Source organism: Panthera uncia (genome assembly GCF_023721935.1).
Source record: "Panthera uncia isolate 11264 chromosome C1 unlocalized genomic scaffold, Puncia_PCG_1.0 HiC_scaffold_3, whole genome shotgun sequence".
In the NCBI taxonomy this organism is placed as follows: Eukaryota; Metazoa; Chordata; class Mammalia; order Carnivora; family Felidae; genus Panthera; species Panthera uncia.
In genome coordinates this window covers 75,973,406-75,992,401 of record NW_026057584.1, presented here as the reverse complement: position 1 = coordinate 75,992,401, position 18,996 = coordinate 75,973,406, and the positions used below count along the sequence as shown (strand labels likewise).

The 18,996-nt window shown below is 33.7% G+C and overlaps 1 protein-coding gene across 1 annotated transcript in view; it reads left to right on the top strand.

Moving 5' to 3' along the window:
- GALNT13 (polypeptide N-acetylgalactosaminyltransferase 13) overlaps positions 1-18,996 on the top strand; it is a 528,170-nt gene that overhangs the window by 211,817 nt on the left and 297,357 nt on the right. The window contains exon 4 of the mRNA XM_049615630.1: positions 4,852-5,020. Within this exon, the coding sequence (XP_049471587.1) occupies positions 4,852-5,020 (169 nt within the window). The remainder of the gene's footprint in view (positions 1-4,851; positions 5,021-18,996) is intronic.

Genomic DNA, 18,996 nt, shown 5'->3' with positions numbered 1-18,996 from the left:
AAATATAGAAGTATGTTTCTGCATAGATTAAAGTGAATCATCCAAGCAGTGGTTTCATTGCTTTTACATAGTGCCCACCTACCTCCCTCTGTCTGTCTCTAACTCTAGTCTTTGTCTATATCTATCATCTTTCTTCTTTCTTTTGTTATCTTTTATTGTTTTTTTTTTTTTAATTTAAAAATAAGTGAACATTTGGAATCAGTGTTCCCTTGGTTCTTTAGATGATCTCTCATTTAGCTAGCTGGTGAAAATACTACCTTATTAATATCTAACAGAGGCACCCTCCTAGAACACAGTAGTTCCGTCTGTTGGACTTGATCCTGTTAGAGCTAGCTTTTTACAACTTTCTTGGTTCATAAACATCTAGTTACTGAAATGTAATGGACACAAATCAGAACACCACATATGGCTAGGATAAGAAACAAAAATAAAATGTTACTGTGAGATGTGTCAGATTTATAAAAGTTGTATGTAATTCTTTTTCAAAGAGATAGTAAGTAAATTGCCATTAATTTATACATTAATTAGAATGAATTTGGTTGTTTAATATATATTAAGCTATATGTTATAATATCAATATATAATATTCATATTTGAAGAATATGAATTTATTATTTCTAATGGAAATGAGCCTAAGTAAGTAGATATAAGTTCCTTGTTCCTAAATAAGAATTACCCTTGACAAATGCAAGGTCTTTAGCGTGGCACAAGAGCATGGCCCAGGGAACCCTGAGTGGAGGGCAAAATGGTTTGTGGTCCCAGTGCTGGTTTGATATTCTGCTCTCTGACTCCACCCAAACACATTTATGATTGACAAGACAAAAAGCATTGTCTTAGAGGAAATGCTTTATTGGCAATGGAGTATAAATATTCTAAGATGGGAGAGACTAAAAAGCAGGGTTTTAAATTGAGTACAGTTGACAAATTGGTAGTGATAACAGTGAGAGAAAAACTACACTGTTCCCCAAAAGAAAGCTTTTAAAGGCAAAAATACAAAAATTAACAAATTGAGTAAATTTGAGTATAAAAATACAATTTGAAATAATTTCCTGGAGAGTGTGGAACATGGAATAACATTAGATTTTGGTTCAATATTATGCTTTTACCAATATACATCGTATATTACTGTGTTCTTTAACAGAATAAAGTAATTAGTCTAAAATCAACTTAAATATTTTCTTACTTGGGTATTTTTTTTTTTTTAGAAAAAATGTAGATTGTCTTATCTCTCTTTTTTCAAATAAACAATGCTCATTGTTAATGGGACATTTCTACAATTGAAAAAAAAAAATATCCACAATACAATTTACATAACCAACAATGAGATTAATATATAGTGTTCCTTTTGGTAAATTTATCAGTTGGTTTGTTTATATTTATATTTTTAAATTTTGGTTATCCTCTTTATCAATACAAATTCTAAGATTAAAGTGAATCACCTTGAAATCTTTGCAGTATGTACTATGTTAAAAATCTTTGCAGTATGTACTATGTTAAAAAAATGCATATATATATACACACACACATATATACACACATATATGTAATGATTCTACTTTTATATTTCTGCAAGCTTTACAATGTCATTTTGAATGATGTTAATTATTACCTTTTAATGACTTCACCATATAATTAGGAATAAAATAACTTATAGCACAACATATTATTTTTCTAGTCCAAACCAGCTTTGGAATTGGGTTATTTCCATTCATGTTCAGACTAACAATCATGAAATCATAATTTAGATTTTGTTGCCTTTTGTATTATGTTTGCCTGTTAGAGCAGTAAAGTCAAATAAATACTTCAATGATTTTTTTTTAAGGTTGGCTGTGGGGAACATGATATTGTCAGGTAGTAGGTGGCTTTTTTTTTTAAGCTATGTACAAGAGAAAGATTAACAGGTTAGAAAAGAAAAATAGGAGTTGCTTTTTAAAGCAGACCAGCAGACCAGCCTCATACTCAATCGCATAATCTTTCCCATTTCCTATTTACAGTATTTGAAGAAAAAATTGTTTTTCTTTTTCCTAGCAAGATGCATTCTTCCAAGTAAGACCCAGAAAAACAAAAAGGCTAGTTCGACATTGTAATTACTTAACATTATTTTTGCTTAAATGAGGTGAAACACACCAGTAGTTCTGCTTGTTGAAAAGAAAAAAAAAAAAACATTTTATAAAATGTCAACTATGCATTCATTAGAGGCTATTATAGAAAAATGTTTAACTTTAGGGAGGAGACATTTAACCCGATACACATTAAGTTGTTTCTATTCTCCGCTAAGAAAATGAGGATAATTAAGGAAAATGATTATATGTGCTTGCTAACTGGTTTTAGGTATAAGGATACTCTTTATGACAATTTTGTTTTTATTGATGATAATTCCATAACATGATCACACTTACTCTAACTATCATTGACAAAACTGTCATCCTCAGAGTGCTAAGCCAAGCAAATGGCTGCACCTTTGAATAAACTGCAAAACCCAAATACTTTGTGTGTCTTAACTTGATCTTCATGCTCTAAGATGTAGCTGAGTGCCATGTCTTTTCCACGTAGAATACATGTTAACCCTGATAGCTTCCTACACGTGGAGCATTATGTTGACCCTGGTACATTTTTCTGCAATGGAATAAACCTTTGTTGGAGTACATAGAGGGCATTTAAAAGAACTGTAAATTGCTTTCTTAATTTCTAGAAATTCTTAACCTCAATTTTTAAATCACTTTTTTATTTTCTGAAGAATTTTCAAAATTTTATTTAATGAAATTATTTTGAACAGCGATTCTTTTAATGTTATTTTTCTCAGTTTTTCCCTTGAGCTCTCTGCTCTGTTTTTATTTTTTTATATATTTTTAATTTTTTTAATGTTTATTTATTTTGGAGAGAGAGACAGAGCATGAGTAGGCGAGGGGCAGAGAGAGAGGAAAACACAGAATCCAAAGCAGGCTCCAAGCTCTGAGCTGTCAACACAGAGCCTGATGTGGGGCTCGAACTCATGAGCCATGAGATCATGACCTGAGTCAAAGTTGGATGCTAAACCGCCTGAGCCACCCAGGCGCCCCAGAACTTTATTTCTTAAATTGAATAAAACGTGCTTCCTCATAAAATTCCTGCCATCATTTCTATTTTTGCTTCATTAAGTGAATGAGGCTTTTTATAAACTTTCTTTAAATGACACCTTTTTAAATAGTTTGAGGTTGAAGCATAGATCTTTTTCATTTAACATTTTCCCAGTTGTTACTATTTTTCCGTATATAAGAGGATTTCCAGGCTTATCACCTTCTTGGTACCCCTATCTGAAGGTCCTTGGAGATACCTAGTGTCTTTTATAGGCTGACTCATGACATTCCGAAGTCAGGATAACCTTTCAAAGAGAATATTAAACTAGGTGGCCCAACTGTATGTTAGTACTAATAATATCCAGCTTGATGTTCTATATCTATGAATGTCAAGTCAAATGTTTCTTTATGTTCTGGATTTCAAACCTATTCTGTTTTTTGGAATTATATTTTTATGAAAGGCTATAATTTACAAATTATTTTTATAGGCTTTATATCCTTTATAGTTTTTATAATTTTTAAGATAGTCTGGGTCCAAATATTTGCCCTTTTAAGTAATGTGGGAACTAATTTCAGTAAGATTAAGGTGTTAGAAACTATAATATGGCAACATATTGGAAGAGTCAAGATCAGCCTTCCTTTCATTTTAACTTAATTTAACATCATTTATGAAGAGTAAATTGAGGTTATATTAGGATTGACTGGAACTTTTTTCTATTACATATTTATATACATACATATGTGTGCAAACAGACACACAAACATGTATCCGCGTGCGCGCGCGCGCGCACACACACACACACACACACACACACACACATTGAAGCATGCATTTTGGAGCAAGAAGGGACATTAGTGTAGTGATATCTTGCGAAATATGACCAGAACATTAGCCTGTATGTGTGATCCTGAGTTCTCTTAATAATCTTTTTAATATTGATTTATTTTTGAGAGACATAAAGAGACAGAGTGTACATGGGGGAGGGACAGAGAGAGGGAGACACAGAACACAAAGCAGGCTCCAGTCTCCGAGCTGTCAGCACAGAGCCCAACATGGGGGCTCGAACTCACAAACCGTGAGATCATGACCTGAGCCGAATTCGGACAATTAACCTGCTGAACTCCCAGGTGTCCCCTGAGTTCTCTTCATAAACAGTCAAGACCAGAATCTTGTGAAGTTCCAGTTATGGAGCACATTGTGTCTTAATCGAACTTGGCATTTGAAATTATATGTCACCACTGTGAAAGTTCTCTTATTTTTTGAAAATGCTTTGACAGAGAAATCAAATTGCATTTGGGATGAAGGATTATCAATGTTGCTTGCTTTTATAAAGATGTAGTGGCAGTAGATATGTCAGATATTAGACCATTGAAATGGATGTGAACATAAATTTGTCTTGGTATATTTTCAAAAGTTCTCTTTTATTTTGTTCAGTTTGGTCTGCCTAGTGTCTAAGTTCATCCCTTCTCTAATAATTTTATATTAAAAACTATGACAGAGAAGTTTTAAATTTTGGTGGTCTGTATTGCTTAACTATCAAGTCTTAATGATTAGTCAGATCTTATAATATGTCTAGATTTAAAAGACAGCGTGCAGCACTGAGATAATGAATTAAAATATGTTGTTTCATTAGTATAGTATATGGTTGTAAGTAAGCAATAAAGACTTGATGATTGTATTATTAAGCCAGTGTGTAAATAATAGACATCAGACTCTAATTAACACATGAGTTTATTTATTCAGTTCATTATCTGTGTGTTTGTATGTGTGTGTGTACCTGTGTGTGTCTTACAGCTGTTATTTCGAGAAACCAAGAAGGGCCGGGAGAAATGGGAAAGGCTGTGCTGATTCCTAAAGATGACCAGGAGAAAATGAAAGAACTATTTAAAATCAATCAGTTTAACCTTATGGCCAGTGATTTGATTGCCCTTAACAGAAGTCTACCGGATGTAAGATTAGAAGGGTGAGTTTACATGTGTTATATAATCGTATTTTTAGTAACCTCCATATCTCACAGTAGCTTAGAACTTCTAGAACTCTGTTTTTGAATACCTGTGCTGTAGCGGGGATGAATTGTGCATGCATATGATGGGAAATATAAACCAGTTTCTTCTCCGGCAGAGCAGAATATTTTACTTGCAAAGATATCGTGGGAGACCCAACTCTAACAGGTTTCTCTTCGTGAGATGCTTTTTTTGTTTTGCTTTATCTTGCCAAATACTGAGTAAACAGGATTTTTGATAGGTTATGTGGTTGCCTGTATAGAAAGGTCTTATACTTTGTATTTTAAAACTATAGGCTTTGCTGTTCCAGTGTAAAAATGGCCAATTGCCAGTATGATTCTTTGACCTTTTAACATTATTTATTATGGATTCCAGCGAATTATGGTACTATTTTATAATTAGAACACTCAGTTATCAGCCATGGAAGAAATAGTCACTTGGAAATAATAATACTGCATGCAAAATGATGTTGAAAAATTCAACTTGTTTGTGATTAACTCTAAGTCATGCTCTAGATAGTTGAATGAATTTTAAATGGATATAATAAAAATTAGAATATTTAGTGGCAGTATTGTCATCCTAATAATATAGTCCTTAGAAAAGATAGGTCCTGAGGCTTTAGAAAATCTCCAAGTTTACAAATATGTTGCAGAATACATTTCTATGTAAACAGAAGTTGTTCTTTTAGACATCTAATGACTTTCTCCATATAGAATAAAATAACAGTTAATGCAAATAAAGTTTACCACCTATAATGGGTTGTATTACATTAGTAATATAGTGATATTATCATATTTATCATATCTCTTTTTTTTTCCTTTCTAAATTACTTCAAAAAATACCAAAGTAACCAAATCTTGTTGAGATGGTCGGGCTGGATTGTCAGAAGGTTCATTTGATAGCTAAGTACTGGTTTTGTACATCCTTGTATGCTTTTGTCTCTCTCGAAAAAACCCTCATAAATAAGTACATATTTTGCACATTTTTGGTCTCTAACAAATGACTAAAACGTGAAAATTACATTTGTGCATTTCAAAGATCTATAGCATTTTATAGGTAGTTATGTCTGTATTTTCATATTTGTACATAGACACATTTGTATTTTTAAAGACCTACAATAAGTTTATTCTTCTAAACAATTTTGAAACATTTTAGATGCTAAGCTTATGCCATAATAATTGTGCATTCCTCACTTTCTTTTATATACTATGTTGTAATAAAATGGATAAAGGTGATACCTTTTCAGGAAAACCACGTAAACACTATTTCAAATTTTTATGAAATCTTTATTTTCAACTATCAGAACATAAATTTTATATCAGATCTGGGATACTTAAGGTAACAACTGCCTTAGTACAGAGCCATCAGCTTAAAAAAAGGAGAAGGAAAATGTTCATTGAGCATCATTTAAAATATTTGTGGCCAATGGCATTTCTTCTTTTATGAATTACTTAGTAAATTAAGTGCTTGAGTAATTATACCTTAAAATATAGAACAATTCAACTTTTTAAAATGGAAAATTCAAATGGATTACTGTAAATATTACACAAAATGCAATATTTACTGTGGTTGTTTTTATTTATTTATTTTGTGTGTGTGGGGGGGTTAGATACATATTTATTACAAGAATGTCTAAACACCATGAGCCTCTTTTTTTAAGTTGAGATATAATTGATGTATAAGATTGTATTTGTTTCAGGTGTACAACATAGTGATTTTATATTTGTATATATTGTGTAATGATCACCATAATAAGTCGAGTTAACATCTATCACCACACAAACTTTTTTCTTGTGATGAGAAACTTTTCAGATTTACTCTCTCAGCACCTATCAAATATGCAACATTGTATTATTGACTATAGTCATCATGCTGTACATTATTTATTTATTTTATATGACTTATTTATTTTATAACTGGAAGTATGTACCTCTTGACCTAATTCACCCATTTCTCCCAGCCCCCAAACTTCCTCCCCTCTTGGAGCCACCAATCTGTTCTCTGTATCCGTTTATTTTTTTTTTGTTTTTAAGATTCTATCTGTAGGTGAAATCATACAGTATATTTCTTTTTCTATTTGACTTATTTTACTTGGCATAATACCCTTAAGGCCCATCCATGTTGTTGCAAATGGCCAAATTTAATTCTTTTTAATGACTGAGTATTCCATTGTATATATATACCACTTCTTTATTCATTTATCCATTGATGGAAACTTGGGATATTTCCATACCTTGGCTATTGCAAATAATGCTTCAGTGAACATAAGGAGGGTGCATATGTGACTTCAAATTTGTGTTTCTGTCTTCTTTGGGTAAATAGAAAAGAAATTGCTGGATCATATGCTATTCCTATCTTTAATATTTTAAGGAAACTTCATACTGTCTTCGATAATGGCTCCACCAATTTATATTCCCACCAATAGTGCACAAGACTCTTTTTTTCTACATTTTGTCAACACGTATTTCTTGTCTTTTTGATATTAGCCATTCTGACAGGTGTGAGGTGCTATCTCATTGAGGTTTGGTTTCCACTGATTAGTTATATTAGACATATTTCAGGTACCTGTTGGCCATCTGTATGTCATCTTTGGAAAAATGTATGTACATATCCTCTGTTCATTTTTAAATTGGATTATTTGTTTTGTTGTTGTTGTTTATGAATTTGTTATATTTTGGATATTAAGCCCTGATCATATATGTGATTTTCAAATATTTTCTTACATTCAGTAGGTGGCCTTTTCATTTTGTTTGTGGATTTCTTTGCAGTACAGAAAAATTTCAGTTTGATACAGTCCCAACTTGTTTATTTTTACCTTTCTTGTTTTTGACTTAGGAATCACAACCACAAAATCATCACCAAGATCGATATCAAGTAGCTGACTGCCTCTATTTTCTTCTAAGAGTTTTATGGTTTCAGGCTTTAACATTCAAGTCTTTTAATCCACTTTGAGTTAATTTGTGGGTATGGTGTAAGGTAGTAGTCTAATATCATTCTGTTGCTTGTGTCTACCCAATTTTTCTAACACCATTTGTCTTTTCTTCAATGTATTTTCTTGCCTCCTTTGTTGTAAATTAATTGGCCACTATATGCATGGGTTTATTTGGGGGCTCTCTATTCTGTTCTATTGACCTCTGGGTCTGTTTTTATGCCAGTACCATACTGTTTGATTACTAAAGCTTCATAATATACTGTGAAATCAGGGAGCATGATGCCTCCAGCTTATTTCTTCTTTCCAAATATTGTTTTGGCTATTTGGGATCTTTTGTGGTTCCATACAAATTTTAGGATTGTGTGTTCTGTTTCTGTGAAAAAAGCTATTGTAATTTTAAATAGGGATTGCATTAAATCTGTAGATTACTTTGGGTAATACATGCATCTTCCTTCACCTATTCCTCCTCCTCCTCCTCCTCCTCCTCTTCCCCCGTCCCTCTCTCCCCCCGTCCCCACTCCTCCCCCTTCTTCCTTTCTCCTCTTCTTTTCCTCCTCCTTCTTCTTTTCTAATTGCTCAGGTTAGGACTTGCAGTGCTGTGTGGATTAAAAGTGGTGAAAGTGGAAATTTTTGTCATTTTCTTGATATAGAGGAACAGCTTTTCACCGTTGAGTATATTAGCTATGGGCTTGTCATATATTGCCTTTAATATGTTGAGGTATGTTCCTTCTATACCCACTTTATTGAGAATTTTTATTTTAAATGGCTATTTAATTTTGTCAAATGTTTTTTTTTCTGTATCTATTGAGATGATCCTATGATTTTTATCCCTTGTCTTGTTAATGTGGTATGTCATATTGATTAATTTGCAGATGTTAAAGCATCCTTGTGTCCCAGGAATAAATCCCACTTAGTCATTATGCATAATCTTTTTAATATTGAATTGGGTTTGCTAATAATTGTTGAGGATTTTTGCATTTATGCACATCAGGGATGTTAGCCTATAATTTTCTTTTTTGTGGTGTTCTTCTCTGGCTTTTGTATTAGGGTAATGCTGGCCTTGTAAAATAAATTTGTAGGTATTCATTCCTCTTCAATTTTTTTGGAAGAGTGTGAGAAGGATATGTATTAAAATTTTGAATGTTTGGTAGAAAACACTGGTGAAGCCATCGGATCCTGGACTTTCATTTGTTGGGGGGTCTGATTATTAATTCAATCTCCTTACTGGTAATTGATCTGTTCAAATTTTCTCTTTCTTCATGATTCAGTCTTGGAAGGTTGTATGTTTCAGGAATTTATTCATCTTTTCTAGGTTGTCCAGTCTGGTGGTGTATCATTGTTCATAGTAATCTCTTTTGATCCTTTATATTTCTGTGGTATCAGTTGTAACTTGTGCTCTTTCATTTCTGTTTTATTTATTTGGGTCTTCTCTTTTTGTTATTGGTGAGTCTAGCTAAAAGTTTATCAATTTTGTTTACCTTTTTAAGGAACTCACTCTTTCAGTGATATTGTCTATTGCCTTTTAGTCTTTATTTCACTTGTTTCTGCTCTGATATTTATTATTTCCTTCCTTGTTCTAACCTTGTGCTTTGTTCTTCTTTCTTTAGTTCTGTTTAGTGTACAACTAGACTGTTTGAGATTTTCCATATATTAAGGTAGGTCTGTATCACTATGAACTTCCTTTTTAGAACTGCTTTTGCTTCATCCTGTAGATTTTATATGTTGTATTTCCATTTCCACCCTCCAGGATTTGTTTGTTTGTTTTAGTTCTTTTGATTTCTTCAGTTACACATTCGTTGTTTAGTAGTATGTTGTTTAATCTGCACATATTTTTTTTTAAGTTTATTTATTTTGAGAGAGGGGAGAGGGGCAGAGAAAGAAGGAGAGAGAGAGGGAGGAAGGGAGGGAGGGAGGGAGGGAGAGAGAGAGAGAGAGAGAGAGAGAGAGAGAGAGAGAGAGAAAGAGAGAGAAAGAGAATCTCAAGCAGGCCCCGTGCTTTCAGAGTGGAGCCTGACATGTGGCTCCATCTTACAAACCGTGAAATCATGACCTGAGCTAAAATCAAGAGTTGGTCACTTAACCAACTGAGCCACCCAGGCACCCCAAGTCTCCACATACTTAAAAAAATTTTTCAGTCTTCTTCTTAAAATGATTTCTACTTTTAAACCAGTGTGGTTGGAAAAGGTGCTTGATATGATTTTAATCTTGTTAAATATATTTAGACTTGTTTTGTGGTCTAACATAAGATCTATCCTGGATATCTATCCATGTGCCTCTGAGAAGAATGTGTATATTGCTGTTTTGGGTGGAATGTTCTGTATTTATAGAGTCCACCTGGCCTAATGGGTTGTTTAAAGCCAATATTTCCTTATTGATTTTCTGTCTGGACAGTCTATCCATTGATATAAGTAAGGTACTAAAAACCCTATTCTTACTGTATTACTGTTAATTTCTCCCTTTAGGTTTGTTAATATGTGCTCTGTATATTTAGGTGCTTCTTTATTAGGTGCATAGGTATTTATAAATTGTTGTATCTTCTTGTTGGATTGATCCTTTATCATTATGTAATACCCTTCTTTGTCTTTTATTATAGTCTTTGTTTTAAAATCTGTTTTGTCTGGGGGTGCCTAGATGACTCAGGCAGCTGAGTGACTGCCTCTTGATTTCAGCTCAGGTCATGATCCCAGAGTGGTGGGATTGAGCCCCACACCAGGCTCTATGCTGAGCATGGAACTTGTTTAAGATTCTCTCACTTTCTCTTTCTCCTTCTGCCCCTCTCCCTTGTTTATGCTATCTCTCTCTCTAAAATATAAATAAATAAATAAATAAATAAATAAATAATCTATTTTGTCTATGTATAGCTACTGCAGCTTTCTTTTGGTTTCCATTTGCATGAAACATCTTTTTTCATCCCTTCACTTTCAGCCTGTGTATGTTCTTACATCTGAAGTGAGTTTCTTGTAGTCAGCACATAGGTTGGTCTTATTTGTTTCTTTGTTTATTTTAATCCATTCAGCCAGTTTTTTTTTTTTTTCCATTGGAGAATTTAGTCCATTTACATTTAAAATAATTATTGATAGGTATGTACTAATTGCCATTTTGTTAATTGTTTTCTGACTATCTTGTAATTTTTAGTTACTTTCTCTTCCTTTTTTTCTTCTTTTTCTCTCTTCCCTATGGTTTCATGACTCCTTAAAGTTATGCTTAGATTCTTTTCTCATTATCTTTCATGTATCTTCTACAGGTTTTGGATCTGTGATTACCATAAGGCTTACATATAACAGCCTATATAATCAATAGTCTATTTAAAGTTGACAGCAAGTTACATCTCAACATATTCTAAAACTACATTTTTACTGCCAACCCACACATGCATTTTAATTTTCATGTCATGCTTTTTATTTTCATGCAAACTTCATTTGCATCTTTTTATTTTGTGTATCCCTTAACTAATTATAGTTGTTTATACTGCTTTTGCCTTTTAACCATCATGCTAACTTTACTAATTTAATCCACCACCTTTCCTATATACTTACCTATACCATCAAGATTTTTACTTTCATATGTTTTCTTGTTACTCATTAATGTTTTTTCTTTTCAACTTAAAGTAGTCCCTTTAACATTTCTTGTAAGTCTCCTATAGTAGTGAGGAACTCCCTTAGCTTTTGCTTGTTGGAAAACTATCTTTCTGCTAATTCTGAATGGTAATCCTGCTGGGTAGAGTATTTGTGGTTGGAAGTTTTTTTGTTTTTTGTTTTTTGTTTTTCCCTTCAGCTTTTTAAGTATATCCTGTACCTGGTGAAAAGTCTGCTGATCATTTTATGGGGGGTTCTCTCATACATATTAAGTCCTTTTTTCTCTTGTGGGATTTAAGATTTTATTTTTATCTTTAACTTTTGATATTTTAATTATAATGTGTCTGGTGTTGATTTCTTCCAGTTCATTTTATTTGGAACTCATTTGATTTCCTGGATCTGGATGTCTGTTTCATCCCCAGGTTAGAGAAATTTTCACCTATTATTTCTTCAGATTAGTTTTCTTCCTCTTTCTCTCTTTATTCTCCTTCTGGTAACCCTGTAATGTAAATGTTTTATTTGATGTTGTCCTATTGGTCCCTTAAGCTACTTTCTCTTTTCTAAATTTTTCTTTTTGCTACTCTGTTTTGGTGAGTTCCACTACCCTGTCTTCCAGATCAATAATCCTTTTTCTACTTCCTCTAGTCTGTTGTTGAAGCACTCTTATGTACTTTTAGTTCAGTTATTTCATTCTGCAGCTCTGTGACTTCTGTTTAGTACTTTCTTATATTTTCTATCTCTTTGTCAAAGTTCTCACTATGTCTCCTGGTTTGGTGAACATCCTTATACCATTACATTGAACTCTTTATCAGTTAAGTTACTTATATTCCTTTCATTAAGTTTTTTTTTTTTCCCCTAAGGTCTTGTTCTTTTATTTGGAACTTATTTATCTGTTTCTTCATTTTCCTTGATTGTTTGTGCCCATGTATTAGGAGAGACGCCTACCTCTTCCAGTCTTGAAGGAGTGGCTTTATATAGTAGATTAATCTTCTCTTTCAACCTTGTCCTAGCTCTTGGTTGTGTCTTGAACCTTTGGAGTTGTCTAAATAGCCTGATTTATTCTCGATAAGTCCCTGTTTTTGAGGTTGTATCAAAACCTGTCATTGTTTCAGAGGGAGGGATCTTAGCCCCTACTTTCAGGCTGATTGGAAATGAAACCCTCAGGCAGCAGCTTTTGAAGTATGCTAATATATACAGTCCTGTGGGACTACAGTTGTAAACCTGCTGGCCTCCAGATTGGGAGGTATTTCCTTGGCAACATTTGCAAAAATCAAAACTCCTAATGATTGTATAAACTTCTTTCTGGGAGGTGCTAGCTGGCTGTAGCAAGGTCCCTGGAGAACACAAAGATGGCATCCCCTGGCCTCTGTTCTCTAAGATCAACTCTATTCCCTCTGTAGATATCTGCTGAACTGGCAGTCTGCCCCTCAGACTAAAATTCCAGGACAAGCAAGTAGGCCTTTTCACAGAAGATTCAGGTGTTTCAGTCTTCTGTCTGTGTTGTGCCCTTGGGTTATTAGCCTGCCAAAAACCGCCTTTTCAATTGTTTCAGTATTGTAGGGCCCACAAATGCAACCTCCCCTAGCCAACATAGATCAACACTCAAGAGGTATCCCCTATATGGACTGCGCACACCAGCCAGCTTTAATGGAGCAATGGGGATCATGCGCTATGTTCCCATTAGTTTTAGTGGTGTTGTGGGTAGTGCTGGGCCTGGGCGTGCCTGCCAGCTTTATTGGGTCTGTAGGATAGCACTGAGGTGGGATGTACCTCCCAGCCATAGCAAAGCCATGGAGAGTGCAGGGTTGGGACATTCTCTCTGGCACTAGCAAGATAGAGGGAGAGTGTAAAAAAATGACACCCATAATCAGCGACACTACTAAGTAGAATGAGATCCCCCAAATGGTGCTCACTGGCATCTCCATCTCCAGAGAGTCCCAACAGGCTCCTGCCTCTCTAGCAGACACTTGAAGATTAGCAAATGAATCTCTTTCACATATGGTATCATGATTTTCAAACTGCTGGTTTTGCACAGGTCTTGGCTGCATGAGTCTACATGCAATCTCTTTGAGTGTAGATTCTCAGCTTCCTCCATCCTTTGGGTTTCCTGGACACTAATTCTGTTGGTTTTCAAAGTCAGCCATTCTGGGGCCTTGTCCCTTCAGTACAGGTCCTAAAGGCCGGGATGCCTGATGTGGAGCATGTACCTCTTGTTCATCAGGGAGAAACTCTGTATTTGTGAGATCTGATTATGATCGGATTGTGGATTGTTGATTGTGGGTTGCTATGCTGGGGTGAGGATTTTGGTGAGACCAAGACTTTGCCTTTCCTACCCATCTTAATTTAACTCCATTATCCTTTGTTGTGGAGAAACTGACAAGCTGGTTTTCAGGTCTTTTTTTTAGAGGGAAGTGTTCTATATGTAGCTGTAGATTTGGTGTCTGTGGGAAGAAGTAAGCTGAGGATCTTTTGTGTCAACATCTTGAACTACCTCCTGTGTACTGTGATTATTAGTGCTTGAATTTTGAGATTTTTAAAATAGTCTGTGAAATAATATTAATGAAAAGAATACTTTTCTATTTTATGGGCCACCATAACTTATGATATCAGTAAGAAAACATAAATGCCATCCAAACTTTCTAGACAAATCGTCAAATGTGTGGAGGCTTATTGCAGATATTTGCAAGTCATGTTGAATGACTCAATTGTGTGACTGTCTGGGAAAAACTAATGTTGAAAAACACATCATGAATCAGATATCCAAACTGTTAGTTAAAAGATGTACAAATCTGTCAATACTTGTTTAATGTAGAAAATATCTTTTTTTTTTCAATTTTGGTATTAAAGTTCAATTTTTGAATAATTATATCTTAAAAAGATATGAACACATTAAAGTAGCCAAGTGATGACTGATAAATTATATAAAGGTGTACAAAATTGGTATTGAGAAATAGTTGTTAAAAAGAACTTAATTTTAGTGGAAAACTTGAATTGATATCTACTTACAAAGTGTCTGAATGACACAAGCAGTGAATTCATTCAAATATCTCAGTCTATTTTACTAGAATATACCCTTAAACTGGCTTGACTGAATTCAGAGATTATCCTAAAAGTTTAATGTTGTATGTACCCTTAATATCAATCTACAAATATTTGAAGATATGTACAGAGCAAAAAAATTAAGCAAATATCCCATGTTTTCACAGAGAAGGGACAAGATGAAAATATTTTTTTCTTGGAAGTAATTGTAATGAAACATCAGGACAAATTAGAGTTAAGTTTTGGAAAATACAATCCTAGTGATTGAATATTAAGTTACTTCTTTATTTGACATATTTAATGTATTAAATGTATAATACATTTATATATATTCTAATTACTTGAGCAAATGAAATGATAGTATTAATAACAGTCATGGTAACAGGATATTTTAAGTGCAGTTAAGACTGAAGACCTTACTAAATTTCTTATTTTCTTGAAGTCCCTCCATTTCTGGGATTCTTGTTGTATATGCATATAAATAAACTTTTTATAAATAAAACTTTTTATGTATAAATAAAAATACATATGTTTATATAAATATAAATAAACTGACAGCTGTTATCACCCCTTTTTCTCCTTTTCCCATCTTTCCTAACAACAAAAAAAGTGAAATGTCATAAAATTCTGATTCAGAATTTTGAGGAGAGTGAATATTTTCCTCAATGGTCGTCATTGAGGTTAATATGTTAATGGTCATCATTAGAGATTTGTTACCATGCTTCTCAATAATCATGGTTCTAAGGGGCTCAGTTGGTTACCATCCGACTTTGGCTCAGGTCATGGTCTCATGTTTCATGAGTTCAAGCCCACATCAGGCTCTGCAGACAGCTCAGAGCCTGCAGCCTGCTTCAGATTCTTTGTCTCCCTCTCTCTACCCCTCCCCTGGTCACACTCTGTCTCTCTCTCTCTTTCTCTCTCTCTCTCTCTCTCTCAAAAATAAATAAACATTGAAAAAACAATTATGGTTCTAAGATTTTGTAAATTTATGTAATTTATATTTAAGAACAGGGATAAAAATTTCTCTTTTCAGGATGTCATTTGTTTGTTTTTTTTAACATAAGATTTTTATGTTAATATCTGGAGAGAGTTACCAAATAAAAAAAATCCATTTAGAGACATTAAATGCACTTTTGTTGAGCACTTAATATACTAATATGGGCCAAATACTGTTCTGTGTGCCTGGGATATAGCAGTGAACAAAACTAAGTCCCTCCTTCATGGAATTTGCAATCAGTAACAGACTAAGAATGGTAAGGTATGGAGAATAGAGAAGTGAGGGAAAGCCTCTTTGAGAAATTCACATTTGAGTAAGTTAATAGACTTTAAGAACATAAATATTATAATTTCTTTTTACCAATACACAGAGATATTAAATATTTACTGGGTCCCTGGAACAGTCAATCCTAGAAATATAATGAATCTATGGATATATAAAAGTCCATAAAAACTCAAAAGCCAAGGAGTAATCATTAAGCAAATGTGTAGGTGTATGTGTGTGTGTGTGTGTGTGTGTGTGTGTGTGTGTGTGTGTGTTTGCATTACTTTTGAGAATAGTGTTTGAATTGCATATTCTATGAATGCCAGTAAAAATCATATTTTAGTTGGCTTAGGCATCAGTAGTCAATGTTATCTCATGCCTGTAGGCTGTCCTAAAAGTAGAGAACATGACTATGATCATAATCACTGAGGTAGGTACATGACTCTATTCCATTATATGCAAAACATATATGAGAAGAAAAAGCCCACTGTGGAGAAATATTCTTCAAGTAAATGGAAAAAAATCTCAGCTATGGAGCCAAAGTCTGTAGCTTTGGAGCCAAACCATAAGTTTAAGATCTGGCTGTATGGCTCACTATTAGACCTTGGGCAAGACATTAATTTTCTAAACCCCAGTTTCCTTTCACTGATTAAGCCAAAAAGTCAGTCAACCAATCAAACAATCTGTCATTTACCTAATAGAAGCTTAGCTTTAAGAACAAAACAAATGCATGTAAATAACAGCCCCTGACTGTGAGGAGGTAAAAGGGGTATATTTACATAAACAACTAATTAATGATATTTTATGAGCATACCTATAATTGCAAAAATAACAAAGTATATATAGGATTGCCCTGAGTTCCTAGTGAGATTTTATATGTTTTATTATTATTATTATTATTATTATTATGTGTAATTCTCATGCCCTCGGCTCCATTTGTGGACTAAGTGAGGGAAGTTTTTAAGCAGTCTGCTTTTCCCTTTACTCTGCAATTATTTTTGAATAAGAAATTAACAGTAATTATTGGATGAATATTTATAAAAACGCTATGGGCAATTAAAACAAAATGCTAAGGTTCTTTAGCATTTACTTGTATTCAGACATTAATAGTACTTCAAGTTCTGGCATTGAGTTATTTGAAGGTTATAATGCAGCTGGCATTTAAATATATTTCATCAGGGAAAAAATGAAGAAATAGGAGATTTATTTCAGCTATTTATATCCTAGACCAAATAACTGCTTCTTACGTATGCACACAAGCAAGCTGATAAAGAGAAAAAGACTCTAGCAGTCTTGCATTATTAGTGGAAGAGCTACAGCATACAAATTCTGAATAAGTTGCCCTCGAAGGACAAGTTTATTTACTATATAAAACAAAAATAAACCATAGGATATATTTTCTCTGTTCTCAATCTCCTAAGTGTACCTGCCCATGTATATGGATTGCCTTTCCCATGAATTAAAATATGACAAGTGTAGCATTGATTGCACAAAGGAGAAATGGAAAATGAGAATTTTAATTGGATTTCTGATCTCTGTTCCACATCTTTTCTTTTTCATTTGAGAATTACTATAACTTTCATATGCTGGCAAAAATTCTGGCAATAATAATAATTTCTATGATATTTGATTTATGTAATGTGCTCATGTGTGGAATTAATTTCACTGCCTAGATTAAAAGTGGTGTGCAAGAATATTTGTCTATGTGTGTTTGTGTATATACTTCAATACATATATATTTGATGAAAATGGAGATGATAGGTGTTATTATTATCTTTGGGTTAATATTACTATACCATAACTTTCTTTTCAAATAAGAAAGTGGAGTAAAACATTTCTAGGTATTTTCTCAGGGACACATCTGTGTACCACTATAGGCAAAAAGCATGCTGCATAACCCAATTTACACTTGAACTACCCCTCAACAGTCCCTTTATTTAATTTTTGGACACTATTACATTGGATTTTTTAAATTATGGTAAAATTTATATAGTATAAAAGGTATTGTCTCAAGTGTTTTTAAGTGTACATTTTAGTAGTGTTATGAAGAAGGGGATAAGAATATGTCGCCACAAACCATACCACTTTTTTTTTCCAAACTGCAAATTGCTGCATGTTTTATTTGTAGTCCATACAAAAGGTAAAATGCCACTTTGACATAAAGCTTATTTTAAGTTGAGAGCAGCTGAGAAAAGGCAGATACAGGAAAAGCTCTCTTCAACTTCCCTCTGCCTAAAAGCAAAGCATGCATTTCCATTTCCAAGATGTCCCTCTCTCTTGAACCAGGAAAGGAACAACCTTTCTCACTGTAGTCAGAGCTATTCCTGCATAGCTATGACTACGCATAAACTAAACCCTACTAACTAGCCCTTATCTGCTATTAGTTTCTCCCATATGTTTGCTTTCCCACAATTTATCACCCCTGGGGACACAAACACCTTGTTGCGTTTTGTTTTGTTTTTTGTCAGGTCATTTCTCCACAATTTATCACCTCTTCTTAAAATGATATATAAACTCCCAAGTTTAACCACTTCTTTGGGTATTCACTACTTTTCTGTGAAGACCTCCGTACACATAAAAACCAAAAATAGTAACATCAAATAAAATTGATATGCCTTTTCTGCTGTTACTCTTTCATTTGTCAATTTAATATGTGGGCTTCGTGTTGGATAAACTAGAGGGTAGAGAGAAAAAGTGTTTTTTGTTCGTTTATTTGTTTGTTTTTCCTCCTCTGTAAATATATTCACATTGTTGTGCACCCAGTCTCCAGAATTCTTTTCATCTTGCAAAATTAAAACTGTATATCCATTAAATGACTACTCCATATTTCCTCCTACCCCTAGCCCCTGGCAATCACCATTCATATTTCTGTCCCTGTGAATTTGACTACTCTTGGTACTTCATATAATTGGAATCATACAGCATTTGTCTTTTTATGACTGGCTTATTTCACTTAGCTGAATGTCCTCAAGGTTCATCCATGTTATAGCATATGTTAGAATTTCCTAACTTTTTAAGACTAGATAGTATTTCATGTTGAGTATATACCACCTTTATCCCCTCATCTGTTGATGAACACGAGGGTTACTCTCACCTTTTGGCTACTGTGAATAATCCTACAATGAACTT